Source organism: Triticum aestivum, chromosome 7A (genome assembly GCF_018294505.1).
Source record: "Triticum aestivum cultivar Chinese Spring chromosome 7A, IWGSC CS RefSeq v2.1, whole genome shotgun sequence".
Classification (NCBI taxonomy): Eukaryota; Viridiplantae; Streptophyta; class Magnoliopsida; order Poales; family Poaceae; genus Triticum; species Triticum aestivum.
This window is the reverse complement of record NC_057812.1, coordinates 247,894,301-247,913,065: the sequence shown is the minus strand read 5'-3', so window position 1 is coordinate 247,913,065 and position 18,765 is coordinate 247,894,301. Positions and strand designations below refer to the sequence as shown.

The window sequence follows — 18,765 nt, the reverse complement described above, 5'->3', positions numbered from 1 at the left end:
CCTCAACCCACCAGGGTTCAAATCCTGGTGCTCGCATTATTTCTGAATTTATTTCAGGATTTCCGGCGATGCGCTTTCAGTGGAAGGAGACGTTCCCGTCGACGACGAGGCGCCTATGGTGGCTTCGTAAATCTCAAGATGATATGTCGGCTCAGTCTCTCGGAGGTGCTCATAGGGGTAGGGTGTGCGTGTGTGTGTTCATAGGGATGAGTGTATGCGCGTGTATATGAGCGCTTGTGTCTGTACTGATGCTAAAAAAAAAACATGTTCGACTCGGGTGTTCTCGTGCCGTTCATACTTCACTATGAGGAGACGAAGGACCTTTCCCCCGGCGACATCATCCACTCCGTGGTCGCCTACGCCGGGGGACACCGCTGGAGGATTCGATGCTACCCGCACGGAAAGAAGAAGGCCAACAAGCAGGGCGAGTACATCTCGATCTTTCTTGAACTCATGAGCAAGTCCAAAGGCATCAAAGCCATCTTCGAGGCCATTGATTTTGGAACTGCTCTACCCACTGCCAAACTTTTTCGCTTTGAGAACCATTGGTTGCATATTCCTGAGCTTAACCAGCTTGTGTTGAACTCCTAGCAAGCCGGCCATCGTCAGTTTTCTTCTGCTGCTTCCAGACTGAGTTTCAAGCTTAGACGGCTACGGGCAGGCATCAGGCAGTGGGCTAAAAACAAAGAAAATCTACAGCTCCTTACTGATAACAATAAATTGCTGGTGGAGTTTCTGAATGCTATAGAGGAGAGGCGCAGGCTTACAGACTTGGAGTTCGTGCTCCGCTTGCATGCAACCATGAAGCTTGAGAAGTTATTAAGATGGCGAGCGGATTTTTGGCAGAGAAGGGCTAAGCTCAATTGGTGTAAGTTTGGGGACGAGAACTCGCGTTTCTTCCACCTTGCTGCTAACTGGCATGCCAGAAACAATCGTGTCAGGGTTCTGGTACACAATGGAGTTGAACACTTTCGCAATTCTGATAAACTGAATATTGCCACGGAGTTTTTCCAGAATATGTTCAGCAGTCGACAGAACAACCCCCTCGCGGTTGACCTGGCCGCTGTTTACGCCCAGGTGGATATCGTTGACCTCTCCGCTCTCGACCAGCCGTTCAGTTGGGATGAGATAGCCCACGCCATCAAACTCTCCCCGAACAATAGAAGTCCCGAACCGGACGGTTTCACTAATGAGTTCTACAAGAAATTCGCCTCTGCTATAAAGGTCGACATTCTTATGTTCTTTGATGATTTCTTTCATGGGCAGGCTGATCTATCTGGCATCAACTGGGCCTATATTGCGCTAATTCCCAAGAAGGAGTCTCCCCTAGAAATCACTAACTACAGACCCATTTCTTTTGTGCACAGTATCATCAAGCTGCTCACAAAAGTGCTTGTTTTGAGGTTGCAACATTTCATATCCTTGCTGATTCACTGCATGCAATCTGGGTTCATCAGAGGGAGAGCCATCGTTGAAAACTTCGCGCTAGCTTCTGAGTTGGTACAATGTGCACAGAAAAGGAAGATACCTATGATAGTGCTGAAATTGGACTTCAGAAAAGCTTTTGATAGCGTAAGTTGGACCTGTCTCACGAATCTGCTGCAACAAAGAGGTTTTGGCGCTCGTTGGATTTCCTGGGTCTCTTCCATTCTTCATTCCGGCAAAGCAAAGGTTATGATGAATGGCTGCCTCGGAGATGATATCATCTTCAACTGTGGTGTTCGACAGGGCGACCCACTATCTCCGTATCTCTTCATTTTGGTTGCTGACATACTACAACGTATGTGTGTTGCTGCCGCCGCCGACGGGGTTCTGGAGTGTCCTATTAATGGGCTGAGCTTTTTTACGGTGTTGCAATACGCGGACGACACACTCATTCTGCTCAAGGGCACGATTTCACAAGCTGCACGTATTAAAGTCATCTTGCAGGCGTTCTCAAGGTTTTCTGGGTTGCAGATTAACTATCATAAGAGCACCTTCGTGCCTATTCATATGAGTGCAGAGGATGCAATGGAAGCAGCTAGAATTTTGGGATGCCCGATCAGTTCGTTGCCATGCAATTACCTTGCCTACCTCTCTCAATGCAAAAATTCTCTAACTCAGTTCTGATGCCGGTGATCCAGAAGATTGACAGGCGATTGGCAGGATGGCTGGCCACATATCTCTCCTCGGGTGTGCACCTCACTATGATTGATGCTGTCCTTTCTTCCATTCCAAATTACTAAATGGTCTGTGTAAAGTGGAACAAGAGCAGCATAGCAAAGGTCGACAAACTACGAAGGAATTTTCTATGACAGAAGAAGGCGGACAGACAGCGAGCTGACTGCTTGGTTGCTTGGGATCAAGTTGTCTCGACCAAGCAAAGCGGTGGCCTAGGGAGAGGCTCACAATGATGCGATGCTTTGCAAATTCACCAACCGGATCCTACAAGGTTCATCAGTCCCATGCTATCAATGGTTTCAACATAGATATTTGCGCAAGAGCTTGCCTGACAAACCTAAGGCCACTGACACACCCTTTTGGAGAGCTCTAGCAAAATATATCCCGATGCTGCAGCAAACTTCTTTTTGCCATGTCGGAGATGGGAAACTAATGGCTTTTTGGCAAGACAAGTGGTGTTGTGCTGGCCGCCTCAATCAACTCTTCCCCACACTATTCTCTTTTGCCAAGGATAAGCAATGCTCGGTGGCCTCGCAGTACCTTGATCGCTGGATGTTGCAACTTCATCCAAACCTCTCCCGGACTGCTGCTTCGGAGCTTCAAACTTTGCGAGAGCTGCTTGCATCCGTACATGCCCGTTCTGCAAGCTCCTCTGACTCCCGTGTCCACATCTACACTGGCAAACCTGCAATGGCTAGCAATTACTATGCTTTGCTTACCTTCAGAGGGGTCCATTGGGCGCCAGCGGACATAATCTGGAATAAAGTGATCCCCAATAGATGGAAGGTTTTTCTCTGGCTAGCTCACAGAGGGCGTCTGAACGCCAGAACAACAATGCCGCGTAAGCAATGGAACAATATTCAACATCCCTTCTGTGACTTATGCCCGGCAGAAGAAACTATTGATCACATAGTACTGCAATGTGCACCAGCTCATTGCTTATGACAGAAGCTTGGACTGCTCCACCAGACCAGTTCATCACCTTCCCTGAAGGATTTCGTGTTCACAACGAAGGAAGTTGCCAATCATTGGACAATTTTGATTGCTGCATGTGCTGCTCAACTATGGACGGTGCACAACGCTCGGGTTTTTGACAACAAGACCATACTGTCTGAAGTTCTTGGGGCAGCTATAGCTGAGATGTTACACCTTTGGTGTGCCCGATCGAATGATATTTCCTTGAGAGCTTTCCTCCAATGTAAAGCGGAGTTTCTTTCGACCGTTTCCTAAGTTAGCTACACCCCGATGTACCTCTTTCCTCCTCCTTTCCTGATGCAGCTAGCTAGCTTGCATTTCTTTATAACCTGACAATTCTCAGACCTTGGTCTGGTTTTGAAATATATAAGGTAGACTGCGATCTGCCTTCTTATCAAAAAAAAAAGGATGGCGCGCCGTCTTCTTTCCAAGCACGACGGTGCGTGCAGGTTTATCCACCGGAGGGATTCAAGTCCTGGGGATGGCAGCGGTTTGCCAAGCAAAGCGATGTCGAGTATACCTGGCCATGGGAAGCCCGGCCCAACATTGCTCCCGGGCCGGGCTCGGGCCTAGATTTTGAGCCCGATGACCGGGCCGGGCCAGGCCCATCGTTTTAGCACTTTCATGAAGGTCGGGCCGGGCCGGCCCGGAGCCCGACGGGCTTTTACGTGTTTGGGCTGGGCTCAGGCCCAGAAAACAGGCCCGATGGCCGGGCCGGGCCAGGCCCGGGCCTAGGTTTTTTGCGTCGGGCTTGGCTAGGCCTGGCCCGAGGTATGGCCAGGTATAATGTCGAGTCTCAATCCGTGGTGAACGGGTGGGTGACGATTGTATACGGAGTTATAGTGGTGCAAGGCGATTCCATAGCTGTGCCTTCCACTGACGTGGGGGACCATCTTGGCCGACTCCTCGACTGCGGCGACGGTTGCGATGTCTCGTTCGTGGTCGACGGTGAGGACTTTCCCGCACACCGGGCCGTGCTCGCTGCCCGCTCGCCGGCTCTTCGGCTCCATGGCGGAGTCCACGATGTCGCGCGTCCCGTTGGAAGATATTGACCCCGCAACGTTTAAAGTTTTTCTTCGGTTCGTCTACACCGACGCCTTGCCCGGAGATGACGAGCTCGACGACTCGGCTACTCAGATGTACGAGCGTCTGCTTGCCGTGGCCAACAGGTACGCCATGGATAGGTTAAAGCTCATTTGCGCCAAAAATCTGTGGGACAAGTGTGACTGCGGACAACGTTGCTGCAACTTTATCTTGTGCTAAAACGTACAGCTGCTCGGAGCTGAAAAACAAGTGCATTGCTTTCTTCGCGGAGGAGAAGAACTTCAGGGAGGCCGTGCTAACAGATGGTTTCGTGGGGCTGGTTCAGAAGTTCCCATCTATTATTTCTGAGCTAAGGGAGAAGCAGGCTAAGAACTAGAAACATACTCCGTGTTCATCGAGTGGCGTGAAGGATCATGTCCATGTATTTCAAATTTTCGGTTCAGGTGTTCATGTCTGGTTTATAATTATGTGGTTGAAGAACCCTCATCGAGTGGCGTGAAGGATCGCGCTGAATCAGTATCCTAGTATCACTTTGATGTCAATTTATGCCCATGTATTTAATTCTTTTGATTCAGGTGTTCATGTCTATGTGGAATACTCCCTCCGTTTCTTTCTACTAGCACTGCTATACAGCCGATACTTTTGGACGACACACAGATGACGTGTCCCATCCAGCCATCTGTACTTTTGTTCTTAATGCATCTGACGGTGCAGAGTATTTATCGGCTACACGTCGTGCACATAGCATCGTCTACTCATCCATTCCGTCTTTCTATTTCGTGTATAAAATTTTGATCAAAGTCAAACTATACAAAGTACGACTAAATTTATATTAAAAAAATATGAATATCTACAATACTAAAATTATGAAAATACATTTCATGATGCATCTGATAATATTGATTTCATATTATGAATGTTGATATTTTTCAATATAAAGTTAGTCAAACTTTACAAAGTTTGACTTTGACCAAACTTTATTTGCAAACTAAAAAAACGGTGGGAGTACTAAGTACACATGTTGCATTATTGCTGGAAAGGCCGGAATAACCAGTATTCCCCTTCTCCGGTCATCACTGCTCGGTATCCACACGTGATTGTTATGACAAAATGCGACACGCTCACGGTAGAATTGATAGTGCCGATTGTATTTGTATCCAAAGCTATAGCGTAGTAGATGACAATTTCATCTATGCGTAGATTCACTTGGGGTTAGTTAGGTGTGCGTGACTTTTTTTACTTTCAAAAATGCTAAAAATCTGTCATCAAATTTTGAGCATGATAAATCGAGCATTTCTCGATGGCAAATTACGTGTTGCGAGCATGACATTTTTTTCCAGCAAGCATAGAAAATCCTGACAAAAAAAGACTGAACATGTGAGGATTTGCCATGCTTCGTGACACGTAGTTTGTCATAAGAAAGCTTGATTTACCATGTTAAAACATTGGACCCTCTTATCTGTCGCCCGTTCGCTGAGAGGGGGTGGCATTTGCGAATGTTTTAATGGAAATTTTAGTTGGTCACAGGGTGACAGTTTTTTTTTAGAACAACATGGCATTTGTTGGAGTGAAGGCTCAAAACTTTGGTCCTCCTAGAAAATGTCATGCTGTTATGAAGAAACTGCCACCCTGTTACAACTAAAAATGTCGCCAGGGTAAACATTTGAAATGCCATGCTCTCATAGTGAATGGTCGCCAGTTTGCTTTTCCGTCAAATCTGACAGCAGATTTATAGCGCGGTCCCTTTTCTATAGTTGGATGTACGTGACTATATATAATTGAACTTCGATCCATGTTCTGTTTGCACCGTGTATCTATGCTGGCTGAGACAATTTAATAGAAATGCTAATTGGCAAACTTTCGCTAGGAGGGATGACAAATCAAATGTTTTGATGACAATTTTATTGTGATAAGGATGGCAACTTTAGTTTGCAAGCATGATAAATTATGAGCAAAAGATAAACTGAATTGTATTTGTCATGTTCGGTCATCCTCGACAAACATAAATTGTCATGCAGATCGTTTGTATTTGCCGTGCTTCTCACCTGATGTTCGTTGGATACAAAGGGTCCTAATTTAATACGTTTTCCCCGCAAAAAGATAAAGGCCAACACGTGTTTTTAGTGGGGACAACGCGTTTTTTTAGAGCCACACGTAAACACAGGAAAAGTGTTCGCCAGGAAGTTTACTGGTTTTCCCGTACGCGCATGCGTTTGGGCTGCAAAAACAAATACTACTAGCCCAGCCCATCAGGGTGCCCAGCTCGCTCCCGCGATGAACCAGGATTAGAAACCCCTAAAAAAAAATCAGCATTAGAAAACCGTCAATATTTTGCAGCCAGATCATGTTCGACGACTCGGCGGCCTCCACAGCAGAGACAAAACCCTAGCGGGGAGAGAAGCGACTAGCGGCGGCGGCCACGAGAGAAGGCGTACACATGACAGAGGCTGTGACTCGCGGAGGATCGGGTTCTGGTACGTGGAGGTCGGTGAGCTGCCTGCGGCGCCTGGTCAGTGATCGCCACCATCAGCAGGACTGCCGCCGCCACCTCGGCGGTCAGCAAGCCATTGAGTGAGTGCTTGTCTTGCCCTCTTCTTAATCTCGATTGGTAAATTGTTTCTTAGTTTCAGAATTGGTGTACTACGTATTGGATTGTCAATTTGATGATAAAAATTCTTATTTAAATTACTTAACAACTATTCAGTGAGCAAGAGATCTAAGACATGGACTCCAACGCGGACCTCCATGGTGGGTTCTGCTGCTCTCCAGCTCAAAGTAGACTACGAGCAAGTCAAACAGCTTCCTACGGGCACGGCCGTCCACTCAGACGTCTTCTCCGCCGCGGGGCACAGTTGGAGGATTGACTGCTACCCGCATGGGTCCGATAAGGACGACACGGGCGAGTTTTTCTCTATCTTCGTCAGGCACATGAGCAAAACCACAAGAGTCAAAGCCATCGTGGAGGCCTTTCTGATGGACAGGAATGGCGAACCATGTAAAGCTTTCACAAGAAGGTCATGTGTTCATGACTTCTCAATCAACAACGACGGTGATGATAAAAATTGCAGTGGTGATGATGCTGACGATGACGGTGACAACTGGGGGTGGAGCAAGTTCGTCCAAGGAGCTACTTTGGAGAAATATTACGTCACAGAAGGACACGTCACATTTGGGTGCACCGTCATGGTCTTATTAGATGACGGCTCTATTCCCGTGCCACCTTCAGATATCGGGATCCATCTCGGCTCCGTGCTAGATCGCAACGACGGGACTGATATATCATTCATCGTCGAAGGTGAGACATTCGGTGCGCACCGGGTGGTGCTTGCCGCCCGCTCACCGGTATTTAGAGCAGAGCTCTTCGGTTCCATGGCTGAGGCTACAAGGACATCCATCACACTACACGACATCACGCCTAAGACATTCAAAGTTATGCTTCGATTTCTATACACTGATGAATTGCCTGCAGAAATTGAGCTTGGTGATTCTTCCAATGAGATGTTTCAGAATCTACTTATTGCAGCTGATCGCTATGCACTTGACCGCCTGAAGATTATTTGTGCTAAAAAATTATGGGACAATGTATCGATAGATACAGTTTCAACTACTTTAGCTTGCGCCGAAACATATAATTGTCCGCAATTGAAGAGCAATTGCATTGACTTCTTGTTATTGGAGGAAAATTTCAAGGAGGCAGCGCTCACTGAAGGTTTTGCATTGTTGGTTTTGAAATTCCCATTGATCATTGCTGAGCTCAAAAATAGGGTTAGGACATACCATAGTACTCCCTCTGTCCCATAATGTAAGACGTGTTTTGACACTAGTAAGATACATCAACATATATAGTTTTGGTATTTAAGAATATATGGCTTTAGTGTCGTGTTTTGGAATATTGATCCGTGGTATCTGATAAGCATTTTTGGGCATTTATTTACCTTTATTTCATGAGCTTGGAGCCTGATCCTTAAACTCATCTTATTGCATGATCATAATCTTCATCTTGCAGGGCGGAGCTTGGAAAAATATATCCAACATAGGTGTCACACTCTTTTATGTTGACTGGTGTAAGAGTATTATGTCACTTATAAAAAAGATAGTTAGAAATCATTTGTGTCATTTGACCTCAGTGACTAGCCCTGCACCACTTGGGCTTAGTTTGCTACCGAGTTACTTTCAGAATCAGAAATGCAGGGTGGGGTGGAGGATAGATAACTCAGATGCAAAGCTAATGATGTTGTGCCCAATTAACAGTATATTTGTCTTTTATGTCTCCGATATCTTGGATAAGTCCGCTCCTGAAGTTTTACAGATATTTTCTTCCACTGTGATGGTGTATAAGGTCATTTGCATATCTGTAGTCTTAGCTCCATGGGTACTATTTGACCAATACAAGCATGTTGGAGGTGCAGACATCTGAGTTCTTATATTGGCATGGCAGAGTTCTGGAGTACACCATTTGCATATTTCAGGGTGAATTATTGTTCCGTGATTCATCTCATAATTGAACAGTGATATCCAGGTGTCCCCTCGGCAATGCTTCGTGGTTGTTTGGATGCTAAGAATTGGACGTAAGCTTTTGTAAAACCAGTTTTTTAGAAGATTTTAGGAAAACCAGTTTTATTTAGTTCTTCTATTAAGTCTATATAGCTTGTTTGGATGGGGGAAAACAGAAAACAGGCGAAATAATTACTTACTGGCGCCAATGGAGTCGATGCCAGGCTGGCGCGGCGCTGCCATGGGCGCACATGCCGCAGCCGGCACCAGCGTGCCACTTTCCTAGAAGAGGCTGGGGCGGTTGAGATGCACCTTAGAGCATCTCCAGCCGCGCCCCCAACAAGCCCTCTCAAGGCCATTTTTTGTCGTCCGCACTAGGGTTGAATTTGACACCGGCGGATCCAGGCCGAACTCGACGCACTGGGGGGGGGGGGGGGGGGGCGTCCGGAGGTGCTGGGGAAAACAATTTTGCCGCGAAAGCCTGGCGGGCCCGCCCAGCCAACGACCCGGTGCATCGTCCTCCTCATCGTCTCGGTTTCCCGCGGGGAATCAATGCGAAGGCTGCCGCGCTGCTGCGCTAGTCAACCTTCCATTGATGGCTCACGGGCGGCGCAGTGAAGGCGCCGCCACGGCCGTCCCGCCCACTCCCGTGTACGCACGGCGACCACCCTCTCGCCGCCCACGCCAGGCTATAAAAGCCGCCCCCTCGTCGGAGAGCGCACACTCCATCGCCACAGAACCACCGACGCCCCTCTCGACCTCTCACGTGCACGCCTCTCCTTTCCTCTCCCCCCCCCGACGAGCATGGTCGAGCGCTACCCAGGTGATGGTGTGGCAGCCAGCGGTTTCGGGCGCTGCCACCTGCACGAGGACGAGACATGCCTCCTCTACAAGGCCGACTACCCGGCGTCGCTGGACATGCGGGTGTCGGGCACGTGGAAGCTGAGCGCCGGTGGAGTCCCGGTGCCACCACCGCCCATCGGCGCTGCCCGACGCACCGAGATAGTGGGCATCCGGTCCTCGCTGCCGGAGCAAGCGCGGAACGAGCCGAGGTATGCCCCCAACAGCGTCGCGCCATGGACGGGGTACTTCGAACGCCGCCACGCCGACCAGCTCACCGCCTCGAATGGCGTCGAGCCCTGTGGCCGCCACAACTTCGAGGGGCGGCGCCGATGGTGGGGCGTCCCCGGCCGCACCCTCTAAGCCATCCTCGAGCACATCGAGGCCAACAACACGCCGTGGTTGGAGTACCCGCCACCCCCCACGTTCTCTCGCCGTCGCGGCAGCTCTTGGACGCCGCGACGAATGGAGACGGGCGACCTCGTCGTCGTAGGGCTCCCTGTCCTCCGGATCACCGGCCGTCTGCCCCGTCAAGCCGGAGCCACAGGAGACGCCGCTTTGGCACCGCACCTGTGCGGCGCCCTCGTCATCAACGAGGGCGGCCATGGCCCCTCCCCTCCTTCCTGCCTTGTCGAGCCGAAGACCGAGCCGTGGTTGCTCCCTGTGAAGAAGGAGCACGAGGCCATGGCCGCCGCTGACGAGACTGCCCTCAAATGGGTGAGGCAGGACTACGTCCGCGAGCAGGTGGCGCGCTAGCGCCGCGCCCTTGACAAGATCGTCGCTCGGCGCTGCGGACGTGAGGAGGGCAACATCGTCATCCTCGACGACAACAACGAGGAGGCGCCCGGGCCGTCCAACCCCCCACGCATCGGCGACACTGGTCACGGGTGCAGCAGGGATGGCGGCGACGGCGACGACGGCGGCGACTACACCAATATGTACACGCTGCTCGACATGTAGGAGGCGGGCAGTGGTGGCGGCGATGACAGCTTTTAGTAGTACTATTTAGTTGTTTTTAAATTTATGTTTTCAGTTTTTGTACAAATATCAATGAAATCGCGTAGTTTGGCTGAATTTGTGTTGCCTTTGGCCAAATTTCTGCCTAGTTTAGTTTTTAAAAAACGGCGGCTGGGACGGCCTTGAGACGGCGGTTGGGAAACCGGCCGCCCCCACACCGATTTTCTCGCTAGCGTGCCCCCAGGCGGCGCTATTTCAAGCCCATGGGGCCCCGAATGAGTGGAGATGCTCTTAGTGTCACCATTGTTGAAGAAGATGTACTATGGATTGGGGAAATCATACAGGAAGAGAGGAAAATTCTGATTTGTAAGATAGGGAAAACCACACATTGTGGTGCCTTGTATTGATCATTATATAGAGGTTACAAGGCAGAGTTCGTATCGTGTTATACACGGACACATGTACAAGGACTACACATATACAACCGTATATCTATACAAATACAATACGGTTATATATTCTAACACCCTCCCTCAGTCGTAAACGGGCGTCGACGAATGTTAAGACTGTCCAGAAAATCCAAGAAGAGAGGTGATGACAATCCTTTGGTGAAAATGTCTGCAAACTGGGAAGAACTCAGAACGTGAAGAACCCGGACCTCACCTGTGGTGACACGGTCTCGTACAAAGTGTAGATCAATCTCCACATGCTTGGTGCGCTGATGATGGACGGGATTTTGTGTCATGTAGACGGAGCTCACATTGTCACAAAAAACCACAATGGCACCAGTCATCGGTCGATGAAGCTCATGAAGAAGCTGCCGTAACCAACATGTTTCAGCCACCACATTTGCAACTACCCTGTATTCGGCCTCGGCACTGGAGCGAGAGACTGTGTGCTGCCGCTTAGCAGACCATGACACCATGTTAGCGCCGAGGAAGACACAATAACTAGAGGTAGACCGGCGAGTGTCTAAGCAACCTGCCCAATCAGCGTCAGAATAGGCTGTCAACTTGTTAGAGCTGCGTCGGAACAAAGTGAGGCCATAGCTGGTGGTGTCGCGGATGTAGTGAAGCACACGCTTCACAAGGAGCAAATGATTAGCCCGAGGATCATGATATGAAGACAAATATGCTACAAAACATAGGAGATGTCTGGCGGAGTGAACGTAAGGTACTGAAGACCACCTGCAATACTACGGTACTCGGTGGGATCTGCAATAGGATCACTGGACTTGGCTGGAAGTTTGGAGGTAGTGTTAACTGGAGTAGAGATGGATTTGCACTGCAACATGCCAACTCTGTCAAGAAGATCCAATGCATACTTCTCCCGTGAGAGGAACAGACTGTCCTTGCTGCGTGTGACAGAGATGCCCAGAAAGTAATGAAGATCGCCCATATCTGTCATACTGAACTCAGTACGAAGAGAGGCAATCAAACTGTGCAGCAATGTCGAGGAAGATGCAGTCAGGATGATGTCATCCACATAGAGCAGGAGATAGGCCATTTCAGTGCCACGCCGATAGACGAACAACGAGCTGTCGGACTTGGAGCCAACAAAACCGACCAATGCAATGAACGAGGCAAACTGCTGAAACCATGCTCGAGGTGCCTGTTTCAAACCATAGAGTGATTTGTTGAGACGACAGACCTTATCAGGGAAGTTAGGATCGATAAACCCAGAAGGCTGACGAGCATAAACAGTCTCGATGAGAGTGCCATTGAGGAACACATTCTTGACATCAAGCTGATGAATAGACCAGTCACTAGAGAGAGGAAGAGAGAGCACTGTGCGAATAGTGGCTGGCTTGACGACACGGCTGAAGGTTTCATTAAAATCAACACCTTCGCGCTGAGTAAATCCACGAAGCACCCAACGAGCTTTGTATCGATCCAAAGAACCATCAGATTTCGTCTTGTGAGGGTAGATCCACTTACCAGTAACGATGTTAGCATTGCGAGGTGGATCAACGAGTTCCCAAGTGTTGTTGGAGAGAAGAGCACCATATTCGTCAACCATAGCTGAATGCCAGTTCGGATCCTTGAGAGCACCATGATAGGTCTTCTGTATGGGAGATAAACCCTCAACATGAAGATCAAAAATCTTCTTCGGTTGCACAATGCCCCGTTTAGCACGAGTGGCCATGGCGTGAGATGGTGGCGGTGGGGCGCTGCGCAGACGGCGGGACCGAGGTGGGTCTACTGCAGCAGCAGCTGGCGATGGCATGACTGGGGTTGGCGCCACGACAGTAGGAGAAGGGCCCCCATCAGGGTGCTCGGCAGAAGCTGCTTCACTAGGAGATCGAGGCGGTGCAGCAGGTGACGACGACGGCCGGGGGAGGACGGCGGCAACGACCGTGGCGGCGGTGTTGGCGCCGCGATGGGGCCTGCGGCCGGGGTTACCGTGCCTGGCATGGTGAACGGCATCAACGACATCGGCTGCTCAGTACCCTGCAAGAAATCATAAGTGTGCAGAGAAGGAGAAGGAGTTGACGAAAGATGGAGTGGAGGCGAAAGGAAAGCTAGACTCATTGAACACAACATGACATGAGATGATGATCTTTTGCGTGGAACGGTCAAGGTAGCGATAGCCATGATGCCGAGATGGATACCCTAGAAACACACAGGGCACGGAGAGAGGCGCAAGTTTGTGCGGCGCAACGGCGGTGGTGTTGGGGTAGCATAGACATCCGAAAACCCGAAGACCAGCATACGCAGGATTCACACCAAGTAAGGCACGAAAGGGAATGCGATCCGAGATTGCCTTGGAAAGCAGCCGATTATGCAACATAACAACTGTGTGAAGAGCTTCGACCCAGAAACAAGGCGGCATGCTGGCCTGGATGAGGAGTGTACGAGTAATGTCATTAAGAGTATGAATAATGCGTTCAGCTTTTCCATTCTGTTGCGAAGTGGATGGACATGAAAAGCGGAGTGCAATTCCATGGTGCTGGGCAAACAAATGGAGGAGGGAATTATGGAACTCACGACCATTATCACACTGAATAGCCTACAAGCATGCACAAAACTGGGTGAGTGCTAAAGCATGAAGGGACGACAAGTGCGAGAAAGCTTCTGACTTAGACCGTAGAGGATAGACCCATGCATATTGAGTAAAATCATCGAGACAAATGAGATAATACTTAAAGCCAGAAATACTCTCAACAGGAGATGTCCACAAATCACAGTGAATTATTTGAAACGAAGTACTGGTTACACGATTGGTGGAAGAAAAGGAAGACGAACATGACGACCTAACTGACAAGCATGACACAAGCTACTTTTATTATTTTCCCTAGGAATGATCGAAGAACAAGCCAAGGACTCCATGATGGGCCGCCCAGGATGCCCGAGCTGACGGTGCTAGAGTGCTGCATCGACGATGAGGAAGGCGTATGGTCGGCTGGTAGAGGAAGGGCGTATGGAGTAGAGAGCTCCGAAACTATTGCATCTGAGAATCTCGGTCCTGGTTAGAAGATCCTTCACAGAAAAACCAAGAGGGTCAAATTCGACGGATACACGATTATCAATGGTGAACTGACGAACAGACAAAAGGTCTTTAACTATGTTAGGAACTACTAAGACATTACGAAGGTAAAGAGGACGAGAGGTGGTGGAAATAGGGAGACGCGCATGCCCGGTACCGGTGATTGGAAGAGTGGAACCGTTACCAACAACGACATCACGATGAGAGGAGGAGGGGGTGACACGGAGGTGAGCATACCGGGATCGGACACGGAGTGGGAGGAGGCGCCGGTGTCCATCACCCACTCCCTGGTGGGTGCTTGCATCCCCATGGTTTGGAACTAGTGCATCAGTGATACGTCCATTTTGCATCATGCTTTTATATCGATATTTATTGCATTATGGGCTGTTATTACACATTATGTCACAATACTTATGCCTTTTCTCTGTTATTTTACAAGGTTTACATGAAGAGGGGGAATGCCGACAACTGGAATTCTGGGCTGGAAAAGGAGCAAATATTAGAGACCTATTCTGCACATCTCCAAAAGTCCTGAAACTCCATGGGAATTATTTTCAGAATAAAAAAAATATTGGGCGAAAGAAGTACTAGAGGGGGGCCACCCACCGTCCACGAGGGTGGGGGGCGCGCCCTACCCCCCTAGGCACGCCCCCTGCCTCGTGGGCCCCCTGGTGGCCCTCTGGTGCCCATCTTTGGCTATATGGAGTCTTTCGTCCAGAAAAAAATCATAAGCAAGCTTTCGGGACGAAACTCCGCCGCCACGAGGCGGAACCTTGGCGGAACCAATCTAGGGCTCTGACGGAGCTGTTCTGCCGGGGAAACTTCCCTTCGGGAGGGGGAAATCATCACCATCATCATCACTAACGATCCTCTCATCGGGAGGGGGTCAATCTCCATCAACATCTTCACCAGCACCATCTCCTCTCAAACCCTAGTTCATCTCTTGTATCCAATCTTTGTATCCAAACCTCAGATTGGTACCTGTGGGTTGCTAGTAGTGTTGATTACTCCTTGTAGTTGATGCTAGTTGGTTTACTTGGTGGAAGATCATATGTTCAGATCCATTATGCATATTAATACCCCTCTGATTATGAACATGAATATGATTTGTGAGTAGTTACGTTTGTTCCTGAGGACATGGGAGAAGTCTTGCTATAAGTAGTCATGTGAATTTGGTATTCGTTCGATATTTTGATGAGATGTATGTTGTCTTTCCTCTAGTGGTGTCATGTGAACATCGACTACATGACACTTCACCATTATTTGAGCCTAGAGGAAGTCATTGGGAAGTAATAAGTAGATAATGGGTTGCTAGAGTGACAGAAGCTTAAACCCTAGTTTATGCGTTGCTTCGTAAGGGGCTGATTTGGATCCATATGTTTCATGCTATGATTAGGTTTACCTTAATACTTCTGTTGTAGTTGCGGATGCTTGCAATAGGGGTTAATCATAAGTGGGATGCTTGTCCAAGGAAGGAAAGTACCCAAGAACCAGTCCACCCACATATCAAATTATCAAATTACCGAACGCGAATCATATGAGCGTGATGAAAACTAGCTTGACGATAATTCCCATGTGTCCTCGGGAGCGCTTTCCTTTATATAAGAGTTTTTCCAGGCTTGTCCTTTGCTACAAAAAGGATTGGGCCATATTGCTGCACCTTATTTACTTTTATTACCTGTTACCCGTTACAAATTACTTTATCACAAAACTATCTGTTACCGATAATTTCAGTGCTTGAAGAGAATACCTTGCTGAAACCGCTTATCATTTCCTTCTGCTCCTCGTTGGGTTTGACACTCTTACTTATCGAAAAGGCTACGATAGATCCCCTACACTTGTGGGTCATCTAGACTCTTTTCTGGCGCCGTTGCCGGGGAGTGAAGTGCCTTTGGTAGGTGGAATTTGGTAAGTAAAAAATTATATAGTGTGCTGAAATTTACTGTCACTTGTTACTATGGAAAATAATCCTTTGAGGGGCTTGTTTGGATCCATATGTTTTATGCTATGGTTAGGTTTACCTTAATACTTCTGTTGTAGTTGCGGGATGCTTGCAATAGGGGTTAATCATAAGTGGGATGCTTGTCCAAGGAAGGACAGTACCCAAGAACCGGTCCACCCACATATCAAATTATCAAAGTACCGAACACGAATCATATGAGCGTGATGAAAACTAGCTTGACGATAATTCCCATGTGTCCTCGGGAGCGCTTTCCTTTATATAAGAGTTTGTCCAGGCTTGTCCTTTGCTACAAAAAGGATTGGGCCATGTTGCCGCACCTTATTTACTTTTATTACCTGTTACCCGTTACAAATTACTTTATCACAAAACTATCTGTTACTGATAATTTCAGTGCTTGTAGAGAATACCTTGCTGAAAACCGCTTATCATTTCCTTCTGCTCCTCGTTGGGTTCGACACTCTTACTTATCGAAAAGGCTACGATAGATCCCCTACACTTGTGGGTCATCAAGACTCTTTTTTGGCGCCGTTGCCGGGGAGTGAAGCGCCTTTGGTAGGGGGAATTTGGTAAGTAAAAAATTATATAGTGTGCTGAAATTTACTGTCACTTGTTCCTATGGAAAGTAATTCTTTGAGGGGCTTGTTCGGGGTATCTTCACCCCGAACAGTTGAGCAAAGAGTTGCTCCTCAACCTACTGAAAATGTTTACTTTGAAATTCCTTCGGGTATGATAGAGAAACTGCTAGCTAATCCTTTCATAGGTGATGGAACATTACATCCCGATTTGCACCTAATCTATGTGGATGAAGTTTGTGGATTATTTAAGCTTGCAGGTATGCCCGAGGATGTGATCAAGAAGAAAGTCTTCCCTTTATCTTTGAAGGGAGAGGCATTGACATGGTTTAGGCTATGTGATGATATGGGATCATGGAACTACAACCGATTGAAATTGGAATTTCATCAGAAGTTTTATCCTATGCATCTTGTTCATCGTGATCGTAATTATATATATAATTTTTGGCCTCGCAAAGGAGAGAGCATCGCTCAAGCTTGGGGGAGGCTTAAGTCAATGTTATATCCATGCCCCAATCATGAGCTCTCAAAAGAAATAATTATTCATAATTTTTATGCTCGGCTTTCTCTCAGTAATCGCTCCATGCTCGATACTTATTGTACTGGATCTTTTATGATGAAGACTATTGAATTCAAATGGTATTTATTGGAAAGAATTAAACGCAACTCTAAAGATTGGGACCTCGACAAAGGTAAGGAGTCAGGTATAACACCTAAGTTCAATTGTGTTAAATCTTTTATGGATACCGATGTTTTCCATGAATTTAGCACTAAATATGGACTTGACTCTGAGATAGTAGCTTCTTTCTGTGAATCCTTTACTACTCACGTTGATCTCCCTAAGGAGAAGTGGTTTAAATATAATCCTGCCATTGAAGTAAAAATAGTTGCACCTATTAAAGTTGAAGAAAAGACTATCACTTATAATGATCCTGTTGTTCCTACTACTTATATTGAGAAACCACATTTCCCTGTTAGAATAAAGGATCATGCTAAAGCTTCAACTGTGGTCAACAAAAGTAATATTAAGACACCCGAACCCCCTGAGCAAACTAAAGTTGAACCTAGTGTTGCTATGGTTAAAGTTCTCTTAGCCGATAATATTGATGGGCATGTTATTTACTTCTATGATGAAGCTGCTAGAATTGCTAGACCTGGTACTAAAAATAAACATAGACCTATTGTAGGCATGCCTGTTATTTCTATTAAAATAGGAGATCATTGCTATCATGGCTTATGTGATATGGGTGCTAGTGCAAGTTCAATACCCCATTCCTTATACAAAGAAATTATGCATGATATTGCACCTGTTGAGATAGAAGAGATTGATGTTACAATTAAGCTTGCCAATAGAGATACTATTTCACTAGTTGGGATTGTTAGAGATGTTGAAGTCTTGTGTGGGGAAGTTAAATACCCTACTGATTTTCTTGTTCTTGGGTCCCCACAAGATAACTTTTGTCTCATTATATTTGGTAGACCCTTCTTGAATACTGTTAATGCTAAGATAGACTGCAATAAAGATATTGTTTCTGTTGGTATAGGGGATATGTCTCATGAATTTAATTTTGCTAAATTTCGTAGACAACCCCATGATAAAGAATTTCCTAGTAAAGATGAAATTATTGGTCTTGCTTCTATTGCCATGCCTCCTAGTGATCCTTTAGAACAATATTTGCTAGACCATGAAAATGATAAGTTTATGAATGAAAGAAGGGAAATAGATGAAGTATTCTTTAAATAGGGACCTATTTTGAAACACAACTTGCTTGTTGAAATCATAGGGGATCCTCCTCCACCTAAGGGTGATCCCATGTTTGAGCTTAAACCTTTACCTGATACTCTAAATATGCTTATCTTGATGAGAAAGAGATATACCCTGTTATTATTAGTGCTAACCTTTCAGAGCATGAAGAAAAGAAATTATTGAAAACTCTGAAGAAGCACCATGCTGCTATTGGATATACTCTTGATGATCTTAAGGGCATTAGTCCCACTTTATGCCAACACAAAATAAAAATGGAGAAGGATGCTAAACCGGTTGTTGATGACCAACGACGATTAAATCCTAAGATGAAAGAAGTGGTAAGAAAAGAAATACTAAAGCTTCTAGTGGCAGGTATAATTTATCCCGTTGGTGATAGTCAGTGGGTAAGTCCTGTCCATTGTGTCCCTAAGAAGGGAGGTATTACTGTTGTTCCTAATGATAAAGATGAATTGATCCCACAAATAATTGTTACAGGTTATAGAATGGTAATTGATTCCGTAAACTAA

At 47.1% G+C, this 18,765-nt stretch overlaps 1 protein-coding gene and 1 pseudogene across 1 annotated transcript; both read left to right on the top strand.

Annotated features, from left to right (window-relative positions):
• The first annotated feature begins 264 nt into the window (after nucleotides 1–264).
• On the top strand, nucleotides 265–4,628 carry LOC123154984 (BTB/POZ and MATH domain-containing protein 1-like; annotated as a pseudogene).
• A 1,879-nt stretch (nucleotides 4,629–6,507) lies between these two features.
• Nucleotides 6,508–8,009, top strand: LOC123152512 (BTB/POZ and MATH domain-containing protein 1). The gene is made up of 2 exons (XM_044572040.1): nucleotides 6,508–6,750; nucleotides 6,884–8,009. Coding segments are annotated over exons 1-2 (1,098 nt in total). The 5' UTR covers nucleotides 6,508–6,749; the 3' UTR covers nucleotides 7,981–8,009.
• The last annotated feature ends 10,756 nt before the right edge of the window (nucleotides 8,010–18,765 follow it).